General features: G+C 35.7%; 1 protein-coding gene across 3 annotated transcripts in view; it reads left to right on the forward strand.

The window, feature by feature from the left end:
* Positions 1-18,611, forward strand: part of GLS (glutaminase) — a 64,947-nt gene that overhangs the window by 24,758 nt on the left and 21,578 nt on the right. For all 3 annotated transcript variants that reach the window (XM_017828521.1, XM_017828519.1, XM_017828520.1), the window contains exons 7-13: positions 4,299-4,357; positions 11,897-11,929; positions 12,188-12,246; positions 13,336-13,402; positions 13,933-13,983; positions 16,394-16,570; positions 17,624-17,755. In XM_017828521.1, coding sequence (XP_017684010.1) covers positions 4,299-4,357; positions 11,897-11,929; positions 12,188-12,246; positions 13,336-13,402; positions 13,933-13,983; positions 16,394-16,570; positions 17,624-17,755 — 578 coding nt within the window. The remainder of the gene's footprint in view (positions 1-4,298; positions 4,358-11,896; positions 11,930-12,187; positions 12,247-13,335; positions 13,403-13,932; positions 13,984-16,393; positions 16,571-17,623; positions 17,756-18,611) is intronic.

Genomic DNA, 18,611 nt, shown 5'->3' on the forward strand with positions numbered 1-18,611 from the left:
TTGCTAAAGGGTTTTCTTCACCAAAAATGGAATGCGTTCTCTAAGTTTTTTATTGGAGAGACACATTTTCATGTCATTTCAAGAGCTTCCATGATGAACTGTTCTGTGTATTAAAATGCCATATGGTGTAAGTGTGGCAACCTCTGCTTGCTGTGCTCAAAGACTGCAGGCCAGTTGTACAAAAAAGGCCTAAGGCCAATGATGGACCAAAAAGGTCAGAAGAACTGGCAGAGGTGAAGTGTTGTAATTTGAGCTTATTAGGGAAAAGGTCTAGTTTGCATATGCCATAATTGCCTGGCAGGTTGCCAGAGCAGTTGTGCTAATTGTCAGGCAGTTTTCACTATTAAATAAATACATATTTTTCACCATTTAATAGAGATGTTTAGTGGAGAAGTTTCTTAGGTAACTAAATAAATTATATTTTCTTCTATCTGTTAAAGATACTGCAGTTCTCCATGTAAAAGTCTGTTCTATACAAGTATCTCCTTCTTACAGGAAAAACAGCACCTTATTGGTGAAGAATATATTTACTAATCAGAGGCTGTTAGGTGGATTGTTTATGCAAGAGACATGTTGAATCAGGGCTTGACTTAATTAGGCCATCCCAGTTAAAGATGAAGAGTTATTATGACTTGTGCTTTTCATTAAGGATGGAGACATGAATTTACTCTGAAGTATAATGAGATGATAGAGCAATATAAGTAACTTGCAGAGAAGCTGTGTAAAAGATGTCTTTTTTTTCAGTCTGAGCAGATCATTGCCTTTGTTATTTGATAAGAGAGTTCGTGTGTGTGATTGGTTTTAGTAAAGTGTGTCAGTTAGCTTTGCAGAGTCAGATTACCTCTTTCTAAAGGTTAAGGGATGAATTTGTTCACCTCTTTGGCAGACTTGCAACTACAGTATCAGTCTTCATGCTTTGTTGTTTTACAATGTGGAATCCCCTTGCTGATGGCACCCACTGTGAGGTACATCAGTAGCTGCTGCTGCTTTAGAAGTAGACCAATGTATGACTTTCCTTAACAATTAATGTAGTGTCAGAACCTACATATCCTCAAGAGATGAAAAATTACCTTAGAGAATGGAAGTGTTATTGATGGGAGTGGAAGACATATCTTCTTTGAAATTAGAAGGAATCTTTCAAACTGTAAGATTTTACTTAGGCATCCTATTCCTTAGAGAAGGCCAATATATCTTAAGTCTGTGGAGAGGTTCTTCACTGTGAAATACAATATTGCAGTTGGAAGGGACCTACAGCAATTCCCTATTAAGGCCATTGTCCAAGTGTCTCTTAGACAATGACAGGCTGGGGCATCAATCACCTCTCTAGGAGGCCTGTGGCTGTTTTGGCAAGATATGTTTTCTATTAATTACAGGTATCTGTATAGCTCTGGAAAGCATTTGGGTGGTATTATTTGGTGCTATGCAGATAATAGTGAAAACTGCTTTCCTGGGACCTGGATACCCTGACAGGCTTTATTCTGCTTATAAGAGGCAGCAGTGGGTTAGTGGAAGGTGTCCTTTTCAGCTCTGTGATGTGCTGGTGTTGTGCAGCAGTAGGAAAGACCCCCAAAGAACAGCTTTTGTTAATGTGTGGTGACCCAGAGTGCTGTACCTTCAGCTGTGAAGGCTCCCACAGTGATGTTCTTTGTTGACTCATCAAGGGGGGAACAACACACAGCTTCGTTTCAGAAACACCTTCACGAAAGTCCATGTTTTGTTTTATCTGAAGGTTCTTGCCCTTCTTCATGTGTGGGCAGCACATGGAGATGTGTTAGTTGTAAAGTGACCAGGACAAATATATGTAGCTTGAGATGTCAAGCAGTGACAGACAGGAATCTTCAGAGTAGAGGAGAATGTAACCCAAGAATGCCTTGTGACATTGAAGGTAAGTGGTGACATCTTCAAAGAAATGAGATGCAACAGAGTTTCTGAAGGTGTATTTTGTGTGTGGACATGCCACATTGATAAACTTTTGAGTTGTTGAATGCTAAATAAACATCGCACATCCTTTTTATTCAAATATACAAATAGTGCGGATTTTGGTGGTTTGTTTTTTTTCTTTTTACTGTGCAGCAGATAGAAGCCATACAGATGTGCAGAAGAATCAAGAGCAAAAGATTTCTAAAAATGCTTTTAGAATGGGCTGGGTGTGGTGAAGTCATTAGTGTGTTTATGAACTGGAGTGATACCTTGATGAGGGGAAGCTGTAAAGAAGAGAAGCATTGGTAGAGCAAGAAATGAGGGTCACAGTGTGTTCTGATCATGCATGAGCCAGTGCTGTGTTGGACTGTGTCCAGAGCTGGGATCCCCAGTTCAAGGAGAACGTTGAACTGCTGGGGAAGGCCCCAGTGGAGAGCTGCCAGTGCTGTGCAGTCCAGGGCTCACGTAACTCCCAAGGAGCAGCTGGAAGGGGAGATTTAAGGCCTCCCCTGGAAGCCTCTTAAAACTCTTGAGGAGCAATTGCAAAGATGGAGACTTCTGTAACTCGTCCTAGTAGGGGCAGCTGCTGTAACAAGGACCAGTGGCCCCACACTGTAGCTTGGGAAGTGCAGATTGGATATTAGGGTAAACTTGTCCTCTACAAAGAACAGGATTGCTGGAGAGGCAGAGAATTTGCCACATTTGTTGGTTTTCAAGACTCAGATAAAGGTATGACTGACCTGATGTAACCTTGGCAATAGCCTTCCATTGAGTGGGAGGGTGGAGGAGATGAGCTCCAGATGTCCCTTCTGACCAGCAGTTTGTGATGCTGTGAGTGCTCATTTTAATTTGTAATGTCTTCTACTAGTGCTCAGGTTTCTGGTCCTTAAGGAGCTAAGGAAGTGTTATGTCTTTCTTACTGAGAATCTGGTTTTAAATCAAAAAGTCAAATATATTTGACCCTAGTTAGTAGCTTGTATTAGTACAGTAGAGTAGAACAGGATGTTTGGCGTAGGTGGATCTTAAGTACGATCAAATTAAATTGTACTCACAATTTGTGAGTCTGTTTTATGGAGATAAGGAATGGCACTAACAACTTTAAAAATAGCATCTAGACAATAAATTTGTGTTTTAACGGAGCTTCACTTTTTCTGACAGAAAGTATTAGTCTTATATTTCCACTAATAGAATAACTAGATTTATTTGTAAGTTGCTTTTAATATTGACTTTCTGAAAAATACTAAGAGGAACTTGATGATTAGTTTTTGAAGGTTATCTGATAGTCATAGGTGGCTAAGGGCCATTGACCATGAGCAGCATAATGTTCCTGGGCAAATGTGTGTGTGTGTGTGTGTATGCTGTGAATATCAAACTAATCTCCAAAAAAACAATCATCTGAAGTTCCTTTTAATGTACATGTGTATCATACATAAAAATATGGAACACTTTTTGTACAGTTTTTAAATTAGTATTTTTATTCAAATTTGGAGATAAAGTTAACAGCAAAAAAAGAATTCTAACCTCTCATGATATTAATGTCTTGAGAATTGGTTGAGGTTTTCAGACACCAGAATGCTCAAAAGTCAACATTCTAGATAAAAGGCACAGCAGAAATGTTAGTTAAAAAAGGAAAAGGTGACTGTAGGAGGGAGATGTTATATTTGGGAAAAGTAAGAGGTTGATAAGGAATGTTTTTTTTGAAAAAGATGAAAAAGAAGGTGATTCATTCACATGTGCAGCCAAGAATGACTTGGGAATGCCAAGATACTGTTAATATGGAGGTCAGTGATAAAAAGGAAAACTTAAATATAGCAGGTATATGCAAGACAGCCATGAAGTAAGTGAAGTCCTAGTGAGGATGAGTAAATTGTTATTTACATTTCAGAAGCTGCCAGCAGAACCCCCTGATTCTTAAAAACAATTATGTACAGCAATAAGGAAATTCAAGAAATGTATTTTGTTTGTTTTTTAAAGGACCTGTTTGAACACTGTTAAAATCACTGAGATTTGGTAACTTGGGAGGAAAAATTGGAAAGTCTTGTAGGGATTGTTGCACTCGTTGCATCCTTAGGACACTGGAAAGGGTTCATAATTCTCAAGAAAAGAAATTATACCAGACGGAATAACTTACTGGTTGGTGAAGTAGCATAAGGCTTAGTGTGCTCTCAGCTGTAAAATACTTTGCTCAGAATTACAAAAAATTGTGTGTAGTGTTGGATTACAGGATTTTTTAAAAATTTAGGATTATATAAAACTGTTCTGTAATAATAGCTTTAAGTCATGTGAATGTAGAATAATTTTTCACTTAAACACTTTACTGGTTTTGTTTGACAAACATGTCTTTGAATATATTTATAATTGAAAACTTTACTTCACAGACAGGCCTCATAACCCTATGGTGAATGCTGGAGCAATTGTGATCACATCTTTAATCAAGGTAAAAAGTTAATTTTTAGTTTCTCTTGGAGTATTTTAACAGAATGTAGAGAAAGTTATCTTGTACAGATTATGAACTGTTTGCAATTTTTGTCTGCAGTGTCTGATGGAAGTTTACTCATTGGCAGGTAGACAAGCTCTGGTATTTTGGAAATAGTAGCCCAAACAAGTGCAGTGTTAGACTCGTAGTTTTTAAAATACAACAGTGCAGCTGAAAGAGTCTCTTCTTCCTTAGTGGTAATGTTTTGGTTTTCTTCTTTAGCTGCACAACTTGTGATAGTCTCTTGAGAGTATTGGCTCATTCTTGTTGAATGCTGTGGAAGTATATTCCTCAGGAATATATTTTATAGCACTCAGAAATATCTTTTGGAATGTCTAATGCTCTCATATAACATAAAGTTCCGAGAGTATTTCTTGCTGTGCAGAAGAAATGGAAGATGCTGTACAGGAGCAGTGTCGCTGTATCTGAATGTCAGTCTTAATATTGAATTTGTGTGCTGTTAACATACTGTGCAACTAAATTATGTTTACCTTCTATGTTACATGGTTGCTGTTGTGATGTAAATGTACTTTCTTAAAATAAGAGTGTTTGGAAACAGTTACTCCTATTTTGCTGAGTAAATCATGGCTGAATAATGACTTAACATCTTCAGTCCATGATCTTGAGACTTTTGGAATGCTGCATTTTATTTTTTCCATAGAATAGCTGTATTTATGCCTTGAAATTGTTAATGGTATAAACTTCATATAATGCTAATGTTTACCTGATACTTTACTTATATTTTCTGCCTTTTTTGGTAGCTACAGGTACAAAAAATATTTATTTTTCTGTGGGTACCTGCATAGAGTTGTGGGGAACATGTCAGTCCCCTGGAGTTTTTAAGTAATAAACTTAATACTGTTACTTCAGAGGTCGAAAAATCTTGTTTACAACCTTTTTCTTATTACGTTTCAAAGCCCATTAGTTACAGTGTATTTCCTACCTCCTATTTCCAAATTGTTGGTTTTAAAATTACTTAGATCGTGATTTTCTGTTATTTTATATTTAAAGAAGGTGTAAGAACTCCTGCTTAAAGACATTTATCTTTAATAGCTGTAGGAGAAAGAAAATGGCCTTAAGTATGACAGGTAAATTTATTCACATTTAATATTTTTTGAAGGTTGACTGAGCATTGAAATTCACTTGGATAACAGTGAATTTTAAAATATGACTTAACACATTTGTCTGAAGTGTCAAAATGTTAGTCCAACTACAACATTTCCTACTGATCATAAGGCAAAACACGAGCATGTGCCTCTTGTGGAAGGCACGTAGTTTTTGATAAATGGTGTACTCCTGAGTATATAACACGGATTTGTTTATTGCATGCCATTGTGATATTTGTTAGAAGGTTGGGGGATTGGTTTTGCTGTATTTTTTTTAATCTTTTCTTTCTGTAATGTTTTATTAAGAGTGTTGCATTGCACTAACATTTTTGCATGTAGTAGCTGCACGTCTAGTGGACGCATATCTTACTTATCACACTCCATTATTTGTTTTTAGTGTGATTAAAATGCAGATTATTTTATGTACTGCTTTCACTAAGATACCGTTTATCATTTGAATAACTAACCAAGCTAAACATATTCTGAAGAAAATTACGTGGAGGGTCACAGGTACAAAATTACTTAATAGTTGTATTTTTTGTGAAGTAACTTCTTTATAATCTACAAGTTAACAGTATTCCTACTAACCGGTGATTTAAGTAACTCACCTTTATATTTGACCTAATACCAAATGTTTTTCTGAAAAAGGTGGCTTCATTAACTCATGTTTTGCCCTCAATTCCTCTATGTTCATTCTCTTTATTTAAGGTGCTACTTATATGTCTTGAAGACTGTGTATGGCTCTTAAGAGTCCAAGAAAATTAAGAGACGAAACACGATTGAGTTCACTGTGTATGACAGATTCATCTAATGTTAGCATGTTGATAGCTATGGAGAGATTGTTGCTGTTGTTTGATGGTTAAGAATGCTTTTATCTCCTTTGAGATTCATTATTTTATCTCTTTCTGAGAAATTGATCGTAGAAGTCTTTCAAAATTTACATTGTACTGACAGTACATTGTTTTACTGAATTTAGGAGCTGTGGGTATACCGTGATCTTGCACACAGCTGTCCTAAGAGACTGACACAGATTATGATTATTTGTGGATAAGAGGTGATGATTGGAGTAATCTCTCTGTCAGAATATGTTAACGTGTAATATGTTAACATTTTAGGGGAAAAAAGGGCTCTTAGCATCACATACCCAGTTCTGACTGCCATAAGAGTTTGGTATATGCACCTTGGAACAGAGTATGGACCTAAATTGTGAGGTTACATTTAGTCCTTGCTCTTCATAATAATAAATAATTTAAGGGTACGTGCATGTTAAATTGTACATTTGTTTGAGTTACTTAGGCATGACTGTATCAGGTTTCTGCCAGCTTAAATGTTTGGGGCTATGATGTATTTATGTTTTGGTGCCTTAACTCATGGCCCTGTTCTTATTATACTTGCATTATACTCCACAGACTGTTCTAGCAGTTTAAAGCATGGATCTACAATAAAAATGCATTAGCAAAAGGACATCCTGTGGGTCACTTTTAATAAAATGAAATTTAAAAAACCCCTAAGGACCTTTTTCCCTCTGTTGGTAGTCGTACAGCCATTTGCCTTTATTACCAGTTATATAAATGACATAGTTACAACAATTTTCAAATAATTGTTATCAAAAGAAAATTGTAATGGCAATTACAGGAGTTTGTGGAAGAGTGATATTTGATAAAATGGTAAATTCTTCCACGTCTCCAAGGAAATACAGGTGCTCAAAAGAAGATGATTCAGCTCCTGTATAAATTTAGTACAGATTCAGTGCAGCTTTTTGCACATCACATTGACTGGGAAAATCCTTTATTGCCTGTAGTATGGATAGATTTTACTGCTTTGATCTGTTATTTTTTCTTAAATCTTAGACTCAGTTCTCAAAGCTTGTCAACCCCAGGCATGGTGTGGTTGTGTCCAGTGGTTGTGTCAGTGATTGCCACTTCCACATTACCTTTACTGACTGGCACGTTAGAAGTGTGGGTGAGAGGAAGAGGAAGGGTTCAGAGTGAAATATGTGGAAGAAGGCAGATGGCTGTGGAAGGAATCTCCAGAGGACAAGGGATTAATCATAAGTCATTTTTATTGTATGTTTTAACGTTCCATCTGTAGATAAAAGTTTTCCTAATCTAACAGCAAAGGTTCAGGCCCATAAAGAGCCTGTAAATCCTCAAGTGCTGACAGCCACACGTAGGACCCTACACAGACAGCTGTAGACATTTGAATGCTCCGTGAAGGGAAGTATTCTGTGGTCTTGAATTAAGGTGGGAAGCATTTAGACGTGTTGGGGGTAGGACAGCGATAATCATAGTCCTTCCAAAAATTTGGTGTACGAGAAAATGAAAATACGGGTGTTGCTGACCCTAAAAAAACTCTTAATTCAATGGGAGCTTTGTTTTTGTATAAAACATAGAGGCGTATGCAATACGCTTTAAGAACTTTCTGCATTTCCTGATAAGTCATAAAATAAATGAGTCAAGGAGTGGTGGAAAAAACCCATCTAGCTGTGCTGAGCATCTGTTTGCTGTCAGGATTCAGTTATTAGGAAACCTATGCAGTTAGTCTAATACTTGAGGGGTGGGAAAAGGCATGGTTTATTGGGTTTGGTGTAGTTACAATAAATAGTACTGATTTAGCTTAATTGCTCTGTGCTACCACTCCAGTTATCCTTCCTGATAGACTGATGTGTGAATGTATGTACATACCACTTTTAAAACAATGTGTTGGCGTTGTGATCTTCTCTGCCAGATATTTGTCTTTATTTTGGTGATGTATCCTCTCTTCCTGGGTTATTAATTTTCTTGGAGTAACTTATTTTGGATAGAACATACATCCACGTTATTCTGCACTTGCTTTTTATTGTAACTCAAATGTCCTGGGTGTTATTTGACATAGACTATGAGATAGACACCGTGAAATACATGTATTCAGTGGTCACATGCGCCCATAAGTGAAGGACACAAAAATAATTTTTATATGTATTTGAAATAGTAATAGTATTGGTCTTAGTGGGTCAAATGCTGTCTGTGACAGTGTACTCTCAAGTATTTCAGAGCTGAAAATGGTGCAGTAAACAATCAAGGCACTGGTTCTCACAGAACAGAACCACATTAACAAATGAAATTTAGAAAGTGCGTTTAAGTACAGAAAGCTGAAATAAAGACATTGATAATTGAATGAAAAGTGCACAAATATAAAACAGTTTTCTTACACTCTGACATAGTATCATGATTTTCTGTTTCTAGATGTTTTCCTCACAGTATAGTGTTAGATTATAAATTTGGCTTTAAAGATTCTAGAAATTAATTTTTAAATAATTTTGTGTTATTAGAAGATTATAAACTTCTCATGATCAAGATGTTTCTATGAATTTTGCTTAGATTAAAAATTGAAAAATTACTTAAAAGAGACACATAGTAAGAGCTTATGTGGCCTAATCATGTAAACACTGAATATTGATCAATGAAAAGTGGCTAATGTTAACTACTTTTCTAATAAATATTGCCTAATTTTGTTATTGCAAGCTCTGATAAGTATCTGTGGGTCTCTTTTCTACGTAGTTATGCAGCCTTTGCAACTGTTTATATTTTCCTAGTAAAAATACAAATAATACAGTGCAAGTAGCTTGGGGTTTTTTTAGGAAAAAAAAGGGAAGATCACTAAAACCTGACACAGTCAAAAAATTCAAATTTATGATCGACAGCCATAGTGTCCATTGGTATTTGAAGTGTTTACAAAATTGTACTGAGCTGTCTTCTGCAAGTTTGAATTTTCTGACTATCAAACTGCTTCAATCTTAACATTCTAAATTTAATTTTGTATTCATTTAGGAATGTTTTTTCATATGTATATACACACGAGCATGTGTAAGTAAGTGTGTATATGGACATATGTTCCAGTAAATGTACAGAGTGTTTGTGGAGTTAGTGCATGGAATGTTTTCATTGATGTTTTGGACAGGTGAATTGCATCTGAACTTAAAAAATGCTTTTTAAGAAATATTGTCACAGTGCCCCCAACCTCAGAGGTTTATAGAGTCAAGCAAAAAAATAAGAAGCACTTGTGGGAAGGACAGAAGTTTTCTTGTCTCTCATGTTTGTTTAAATTATTCTGGAAAAGCTGCTCAGTATTCTGAATGTTAGGATTTTATATTTGCACTTGAATGTTAATTATAGAATGTGTGTTGCCACTGTCTCTTCAGCTTTTTAGGAGGCTGCTGAAAGAGGGAAACTAATATGTTGGGTTTTTAGTCATGGTGTGTATGGAAGCAGAGTTTTCTATTTCAGTTACACGTTGTAGTAAATCTACTGAGGTCGTGATCATGTGATTGCTTTGGCAAATAGTTTAGGTGTTCGAGCAGTCTAATTTCAGTAACAATGCTTTTGTGTTTGGTATAAAATACCTATACAAGTGTGTGGAACATCAAGGACTAAGAACGCATCGCCTGAGTTAATATACTGAAGATTTTCTTCCCAAACTGTGACTTTAGTTGTAAACTTTAAAAGGAACCTTTTTTATAAAGAGTTCATGTGGAAAAAGTTTGCATTGAGTCTTTTTGCCCACCAATTTTGTGTGCTGCTGGTGAAGTTAGGTTTTTGTTGAGGGGAATTTTTTTCAACTGGGCAAAACAAAAAAGTGAAGTATTATGCATTTATATTTTTTCAGAAAGCATGATCCCTTTCTCCCTCTTCCTTTTTTTTAACAAAAGAACTTGTTTCAATTTATTATACATGTCTAACCATACAATTATCAATGCAGCATCCCATAACTAATGCTGACCCACTTTCCCAGAAAAAGATGTTCATTGTGCATTTGAAAGGTTGAAAAGGTTTTTGTGGTTTAAATGTTGTTACATATTTTACAGCATTAGGATCTATGGAATATTTTGACAACTGCAACAGTTCAATGAAGTTGGTAATTTCTTCTTTTAATTATTTTTCATTGAACAGATTTGGAGTTAAATTTTTAAGACTTGTGTTCTGGTATATTATACAGGAACATTTTGATGAAATGTATCATGATTTTTTTTTTATCTTATTGCAAATTAGCTAGAGATTATTGCCTTTTAAGAATAAGGTTATTAGCCTCTTAGCCTAAGGTAACCACTGGCGTATAACTCTGACAAAACAGTGTGGTGTTCCTTTCACTAGTGATTGTACGTGTATGGCTGCACATCCTCTGGTAGATGAGCTGATGCATGGGCTTCAGAGATTATCTGCAACACCTTAATTCCACATACAGAGTGGGAAATAAGACTGGCTTTATGCATTTCATTAAGTAAAATAACTGGTTGATGTGAAGCTCCCGTTTTTGCACTGCCTTCTCCGTCCCCACACTGAACGCAGTGCAAGTAGTGTCTTGAATTGTTTGAGATTTGTTAGAGTTTTGTTATTCTAAATAGAGTATCTTTAATATTAAAATTATGTATTAAAACATCTTCTCCAGATACGTTGTTTCCACTTGTGTATGTGATGCCACTATTTTTTAAACTTCCTCAAAAAATTCTACTTGGCTGCTTAAAAAAATTAAGAAGTCCCCCCAATAGACATTGCACTATTTTTTACCTCCCACTCCTCTTTCAGTCTCTTCCTATAGAAATTTCTGAAAGGTCACCCATCAGAGCCCTCTAAAGAATTAATACATCTTTAACTGGCAGCTGCTAAATTGGAGGAAGTTCTTAAATGGGAGGGCAGAAAAAAGCCCTAAAGTAACACCCCTTATCCTCCTTGAAAAAAACAAACCAACAAACCATCCCTATTAAGTTGGATTTAGATTTTCCTGTACATTGTTAGCACAGTGATATGCCCTATGTTGTGAGATTCTGTTTTTCCAGCTGTTAAACAGTTTTTGATAGGTAGGACATTAATCAGATATTTTTTATTAAATGCAATTATTTTCCTAGTAAGAGATAACACTTTCTTTTAAGTCTTTAATCTAAATTCTAAGTATGGGCACTAGCCATGGAAATATTTTAACTTTAGTAGCCTGAACCTCCCTATGCTCAGCTCTGTTGGTAGTATGAGAATACCTTTGGATTACTAACCTGTAAAAAGTTAGTATTTTTACTGTAATTAGCTTGACTGTAGTTACTTTTGTATTTTTTGCTTTAGCCACTGCATTTGCTTATGCTAAGCGCATAAAATTGAATAGAGAGCACTTAAAGTAAAGCATACCTTTCTCAGTTTAAATTAATTTCCAACATACAGGTATTTGATAAGACTCATAGGATTATTTAAATGATAATTAAAGATTTGCTTACCTAACACTTTAATTTTTTCATTAATATATGAAATGATTGTTATTCTTAATTAGCCTCATACCGTAGTTATATGCATTAAAATCCTAATACTGTTAAGTGAACTAACTTCTTTCTTATGTTAACAATTTTTGTAAATTATTTTTTCTTTTCTTGCAGCAAGGAGCAAATAATGCAGAAAAATTTGACTACGTAAGTTAATGTTACAACATTCCTTTTTTAATTAAATTCAGTGATAAAAGTTTAAACATGGTGAGGGAATTGCAAGTGAAATATTAGTAATATATGTTTTGTCTTCTTAGCTGCACTTGGTTGTTTAAAGATTTAGAGATTTGGATTGCATCTGTAAAATCGTGTTACAAGATTTTGGGGTAAGGCTGGGTTGAAAGTTCATAAGTTTTTACTGTGTAAAAATGTTAGCATGCTTTTCCCCCTCTTTGTCTCTAACAGGTGATGCAGTTCATGAATAAAATGGCTGGTAATGAGTATGTTGGATTCAGTAATGCTACGTAAGTATTTTTTATTTACTTAATGAAGTTGGGCGGAAAGCGCTTTAACTGATAATTGGTATAAGTTCAATTATTTACATTGAATCAGCATTTCATCCCTAATATCCTTGGCTTAAAATTTACAACTAAAGTTGTGCATGTCTCTGACATCAGTGTGGCTAAATTTCACCTAAAATTTTTGGTTACCTCTTTGAACTGTCGTTATTCTGTCTTAGTGCTCTGTTGGTGCTATGGCAGTGAGAGCTGTAAGTGCAACTCTTCTCTTCCTGGCATTCGTATTAAAAATTAAACCCTGCATGTTGATAGCTGCATATCAAATGTTTTAGAAAGCATAGTTCATACAACTGGCACTCGTTCTGGTTTTTTATTTTGCATATTTAAATGCTTTTCTCAAACAAACAGTTCCCTTATAAAATTAGTGTATAGCATTCCAGAAATCTCAAGAGCTTTTTGAGGCAGCACAGGGAAAATTGAGAAGATTCCACATAGAGTTGCTTCTATGTCAGCTGGCATGCAGGTGCAGAGAAACAGAATGAGATAACTAGTGTTTTTCCTGAACTTTGTTCCTGTAAAAGGTATGTACCATGGAAGGAACCAGGCAGGAGAGAATTACTTATCCTTGTGTCGTACGTATTCCTCCTTTAGGTTACATCCTTACCTTAATCATCACGATAAAGAGTGCAGCCAGCCCTCAGTCTGATCATTGTCTGAGCTGCCTCTTGATCCCCAGATTCCTCTGGTTTGGTCAGAGTTCTCAGGGAATGACCCTCTCACTTTATCTCAGTGTGGGATGTTTCATTCCACTATGGGCTATCTAGAAAGGCTTCCAAGAGTAGGATCTTACCCTTTTTTGCCTTATCTCCAAGTCTTATCTCCTTTATGTATGTGTAGGTCACCACTACTGTGTGTATTTGGATGTCAAGGCTAATTCATTCCATCTGGGTGAACTGGGATGAGCATCTATGGAACTTCTGTCCCATTAGTAGAATATTTGTGTTCAGACGTAAATGACATTATGCATAACTCAAGATTGACATGTTGCCTTGTATTTATTTGGGTTTTTTTGTTTGTTTGTTTTTTCACTTTTAGGTTCCAGTCTGAAAGAGAGAGTGGAGATAGAAACTTTGCAATTGGCTATTACTTGAAAGAAAAAAAGGTTGATATCTCTTTTAAATGTGATTTGAAGACTCTGTGGGGGTTTCTTCATAGTCTGTGAAGATTTTTAATTTATTTGATGTACAGTATGGCACAAATTAATACTGTATATGTTTTCTCACTGTTATTCAAAATGCTGTCATTTAGAGTGTGATTCTTAGGTAATTTTAATAGAATACCTCTAAACTTTTTTTTTATCATAGCCATGTTAATTTGTTTGTTGTAAAATGCATAATCTGTGCTGTCCAGATGACTTTATAAAACTCCTAGTTGCATTTTTCAGTTTACTGATTTGAAGATGTTAAAAGCTGTACTGAAAAATATTTTAATACCTAACTTATTGATTTCACTGCACTTATTTAAAATGTGATTTGATTAAATATTTCTACTTGTTGCATTTAAATATTTATTTTAAAATATGCCTAATGCTTAGTATACTGACAAAAATATAGCTTAATTTATGTTTTTCTAAAAGCAATATTGTAAAAAAATAATAATTTTACCTAAAGACTCTTTATTTTTCTTCCTCAGTGCTTTCCTGAAGGCACGGATATGGTTGCTATACTAGACTTCTATTTTCAGGTAACTGACTTTAAAATTGAGTTTGACTGTAGACTTAGAATTGCTAATATAAGCAGTAAAAACTGATTTGTGCCTAGATATGAAGGTTCTAATGACTTAAACTTGTCAGCTTCTGTTAGACTCTGGAAATGAATGATGTATGTTTGATGTATCCAGATTTGCTTTTGCTTAAGGGATGTACTTAGATGTCTTTATTGCTGATGGAAACTAGCAATAATCTTTAAAAGGCTGATAGGTAGAGGCTTAAAGTGTCTTGTATTACTTCAGTGAGTTTGACAAAACATTTCTGCTTCATCGGGTTGCTGCTTCTTACAGTACTGGGAAGTACTTTAAACTCTGTGTAACTGAAGAATGCATGTTCTTTTGTAAGCTCAAGCCTAGTGTTACAAGTGAAGTAATATAAGTATCTCCTCCTTTTTGTTTATTCAGTGGTTACCAGTAAAATAGTCGTGTCCCATATATTCTGCCCTCCTCTGGTTTTTTTTTCATTTTCACTTTCAGCAAGTTATTTGCAACTGTCACAAAATGAGAACTTGGCAAGTGTGAGGTATTTCCTGAGTGAGGGTTTCCTGATGTTAAAACATTCCCAACTCAGTCAGCTCTGCTGTATGGAGTTTTCAGGAGGCAGTTCAAGTTGTGTAACTGATTCAGCTCATTTGGGAGAGTTTAAAAAATAAAGAGTTCAGTTCTCAAAATGAATCTGTTTTTGACTCAGATACTTGCTCTTACTTATGCAAAGTATAGACCATTATTTTCAAAATGCAAATTTTGTCTGAGTTTTTTCTATTGGGATGCACCTGCTCTTATCTTTAGATCAGATGGATGACTGTTTATGAAGTAAGGTGTGTGTGATTAACTGTAGTTGACTTCTTGTTGAGTTAGAAACTAGGTACAAGCTAATAGTCTACTCTGAACTTCCCTTCTGACAGAACAAACCCAGTATTTGATATTTGAACCGATATTTATTTGAATTTACTGTTTAAACATGCTTTTTAAATGCTTCATATCCCACTGCCTCAAGACCTGATATGCTTCTGAGACAAAGCTATTCATAAGTTAAGAAATGCTAAAGCTAATTTGTCTGATGTATTTAATTTGGCCTCATTTTTGTGCATTCTCATCTCTAATTTAATGATTGTGTGTCATTCTCTCTGTTTCCCTTGAAAAGTCCCAAAAAGGGTAGCTCATACACGAGCAGCATTTCTGTTTTCTTGTTATGGTACAAGACTAACTTTCCAACACTCAGATTCTACTTAAAAGTCTAGTTGTTTCTTTCTTTGGGTTTTCTGTAATGCTCCTTCATCCCTTGTGTAACTGGGAACTTTCTGAACAGGAATAAACTTATTTGTTTCTTATCTCTGTAAAGTGAGGATGGATTATTCTCAGTTTAGAGAAACAAGGTACAAAATGCAGGTGCTTAAACTGAGAACCTAGAAAGAATTTTTTTTTTTCAAAGTAGGTGATATTATGTAATACTTCATATGTTTAAAACACAGTTGCCATTTTAGATGCGTCTCTGACAATCTCTTGATTTGCAACTCCAGTTGATTGGACTAGGATGTATTGAGTTTGGCACCCGGAAAATAAGAATTCCAGGTAGTAACTACTCATGCAAACGTGGCTTAGGTAACTTCATGAAGTATCATGTAATGACTGTTTGGCAAAAGCAAGAATACAAGCATTAGTTTGTTTACTTTTTTAGAGCAGCATTTCAGCTTCAGGTTGAAACCAACTTATCTTTTGGTTTCTGCAGAAATGAGGCAGCATCAGGTGATGGCATCATATCACATTTCCTGATGTGTCACCAAAGTATGTATAGTCTGTACTGAAGCAGGGATCCTGGGAAAAACTATTGTGTGGTTGTATCATTACTATATAAAAAAGCATATATGAGAAAGGTGAAATAAGGCTGCATCAGCAGGAAGTGCTGGCATTAAGACTTGCATGTGCTAGAATTTGCAGCTTTAAAATGTACTCCTAATAATGTGTGGGATCTTCTAAGGCTTTTAAAAAAAAAAACCCACACAAAATGAGCTCAAATTGAAAAAAACAGTCGTTCTGTGGCTTTGACATTTAAGCAGATGCAAAATACTGAGATTGTTTTACAGACCTCGTCCTCTCAAAGGAACATAAGGGGGGGTGGGGGGAGGAATCAAGCAGAGACACTAACCCATAAAAAAATACTGTCCCAAACTTTTGAGAGGGCTTACAAACACTGTCGCTGGGATCTTTATAGTAGAAAGATTCAGACTGTATTAATTGATGCTTTTAGTGTCATCTGTAACAAATGTTATGCTGCAGGTGATTTTGAGATGTTATTTGTGTAGAGACATATTGTTGATCCTGCAGTAGTTGGCCTTACTGTGCTTAGAAGTATCAGTGCTTATAATCTCTATTTCTTTTTCATAAGCTTTGCTCAATAGAAGTAACATGTGAATCAGCAAGTGTGATGGCAGCAACTCTGGCTAACGGTGGCTTTTGCCCAATCACTGGTGAAAGAGTACTGAGTCCTGAAGCAGTCCGGAATACCTTGAGCTTAATGCATTCCTGTGGCATGTATGACTTTTCAGGGCAGTTTGCCTTCCATGTAAGTAGTTTTCAGATATTAATTATAGCTGACCAGGAAGATAAATCTCTGCAACTGTTTTCCGTGTTCCAGGAATTGTTTAGAAAGTGAGCACACCAAAAGGGAGAATCTCACCTAGGATTCATGGCACGGCTAATATCACATTCTGCCACTTCACAATTGGGAATCCTTTTCATGTCAAAACATAAATACTCTTCACTAGGAAGGGCTGTTCATGGGAGAAACAGGTCATGGTGCAGGTGTAACTGAAAACATAACTGAAGAAATCCTGCTACATGGGAGTAAAAGGTAGCAGACAGCATTTGCAGACAGTGGGCTTTTTCTTCACTAACTCAGGCTCATAGATTGTCCTTACATGTTGTACAAGTGTCTGTCACACAGAGCACATGTACCACCCTTCTATTTTCCAGCAGTATGTTCCTTAGATGTAAGTATTTCAAGATGGACTGTACCTTATTTGTGCTCTCAGCGTTTTATTTTGTTTCCTTCATCCATGTAAAACTGATCACGATGCTTTGTGTGACCTGAAAGTTACTGCTTAGAGAGCTACAAGGATGTTAATTCCTATTGGAAAAAAAGCAATGCCTTTGTCCAGATTGTAAATAAGTAGGTTATTGTGTGATTTCATAGACAGACCCTTCAGTTTTCTTGTGGTTTTGTTTTTTACCTTTTCCAGTCAAGATTTCTAAAAATTTATACGACTTCGTGCTACTACATCATTGCAGGCTGTTCATGAGAGATACACTTGTGCACTACTGCTTAGTCATAATTGCTTTTTTATAATAGATTTAAATTATCCTTTTTCACTGTATTACTGACTCACTGTATTCCTGACAGCAAATAGTTTTATGATTGTGTACCTTGGATTGCCGCAACTCTGCTTCAGGTTATTTTCTGTCTGAAAAGAGAGAAGTAATAATGCTTTCCCAGCCTAAAGTGCTTTCCAGATCCATGTTTTATAAATACTGCATAATAATCTTCAGTGAAATGGTGATGCATTGTGTTATAATAGTGAAGAATGTTTGCAGAGGCCAGTAATTCTCTATTCTATAGGTTGGTCTTCCTGCAAAATCGGGAGTTGCTGGTGGGATTCTTCTGGTTGTTCCTAATGTCATGGGCTTGATGTGCTGGTCACCTCCTTTGGACAAGATGGGCAACAGTGTTAAAGGAATTCACTTTTGTCATGTAAGCTGCATTGCCTTTGGTGTTTTTTGTGGGTTTTTTTTTTTCCTTTTGCAGCTGATGTTTACTGAGCTTCAGTTAGCATAGCTGAGGTCTAAGTGAATTAAACAGTGATTTGTGATTCTTCCCTGCATAGCAAGTTTCATCTGGTTCAAGGCTGGAAGTCCAAGAATACACATTTGCGTTTTAGTAATAAATAGCACTTGAATTCAGTGTCCATTAAGGAAATATGATGCTAAAAACACTAGAGAAATCTATTATGGAAAAGCTTTGAAAAGGAACAATTCTTGAAGTAATGAAAGTGCTGGTCTCTTGTACACTGTATTAGAAGCTGTAGAGCTCTATAGACTTTTTTTCCTCCCTCCTGTCATAAAGTGAACAATTTGCAAAACGCTGCAAATGCAACTCTTATTTCTTTGCAATAAAAGAAGAAGGCTGTAATGAAATATTGCCATTCTGATGTATTTTTAAACTGATTTTTGTAAACCATCTGACATAAAAGATGTCTTTATAGATCAGACCCAGCTGTTGGGCAAGCTCTTCCTAGCTTCATCTCTTGCCAGTGAAAGGGCTGTGGATAGTCTGTTGATAGCAGCATTAGAAGCAGGAGAGATTTTGTAGAGTACTATGTAATGATTAATAAAGATGTTTTGTGGGAGAGGAGAATGTGAAAAATGTTTTCTTCCTTGTTTCTTTTCTCCTGAAAAGTACCTTGTAGTACCAATTATGTAATTATAAATGGGAGGTTGAGCAGCAGTTAAAACTTTTCATGCTTCTATTTATCTAATATTCATACAAACTAACTTAACTATAAAATCATAGAACAACAGGATTTACTGCATTTATGTGTGTGGTAATG

Source organism: Lepidothrix coronata, unplaced genomic scaffold, assembly GCF_001604755.1.
Source record: "Lepidothrix coronata isolate B3197 unplaced genomic scaffold, Lepidothrix_coronata-1.0 Scaffold149, whole genome shotgun sequence".
In the NCBI taxonomy this organism is placed as follows: domain Eukaryota; kingdom Metazoa; phylum Chordata; class Aves; order Passeriformes; family Pipridae; genus Lepidothrix; species Lepidothrix coronata.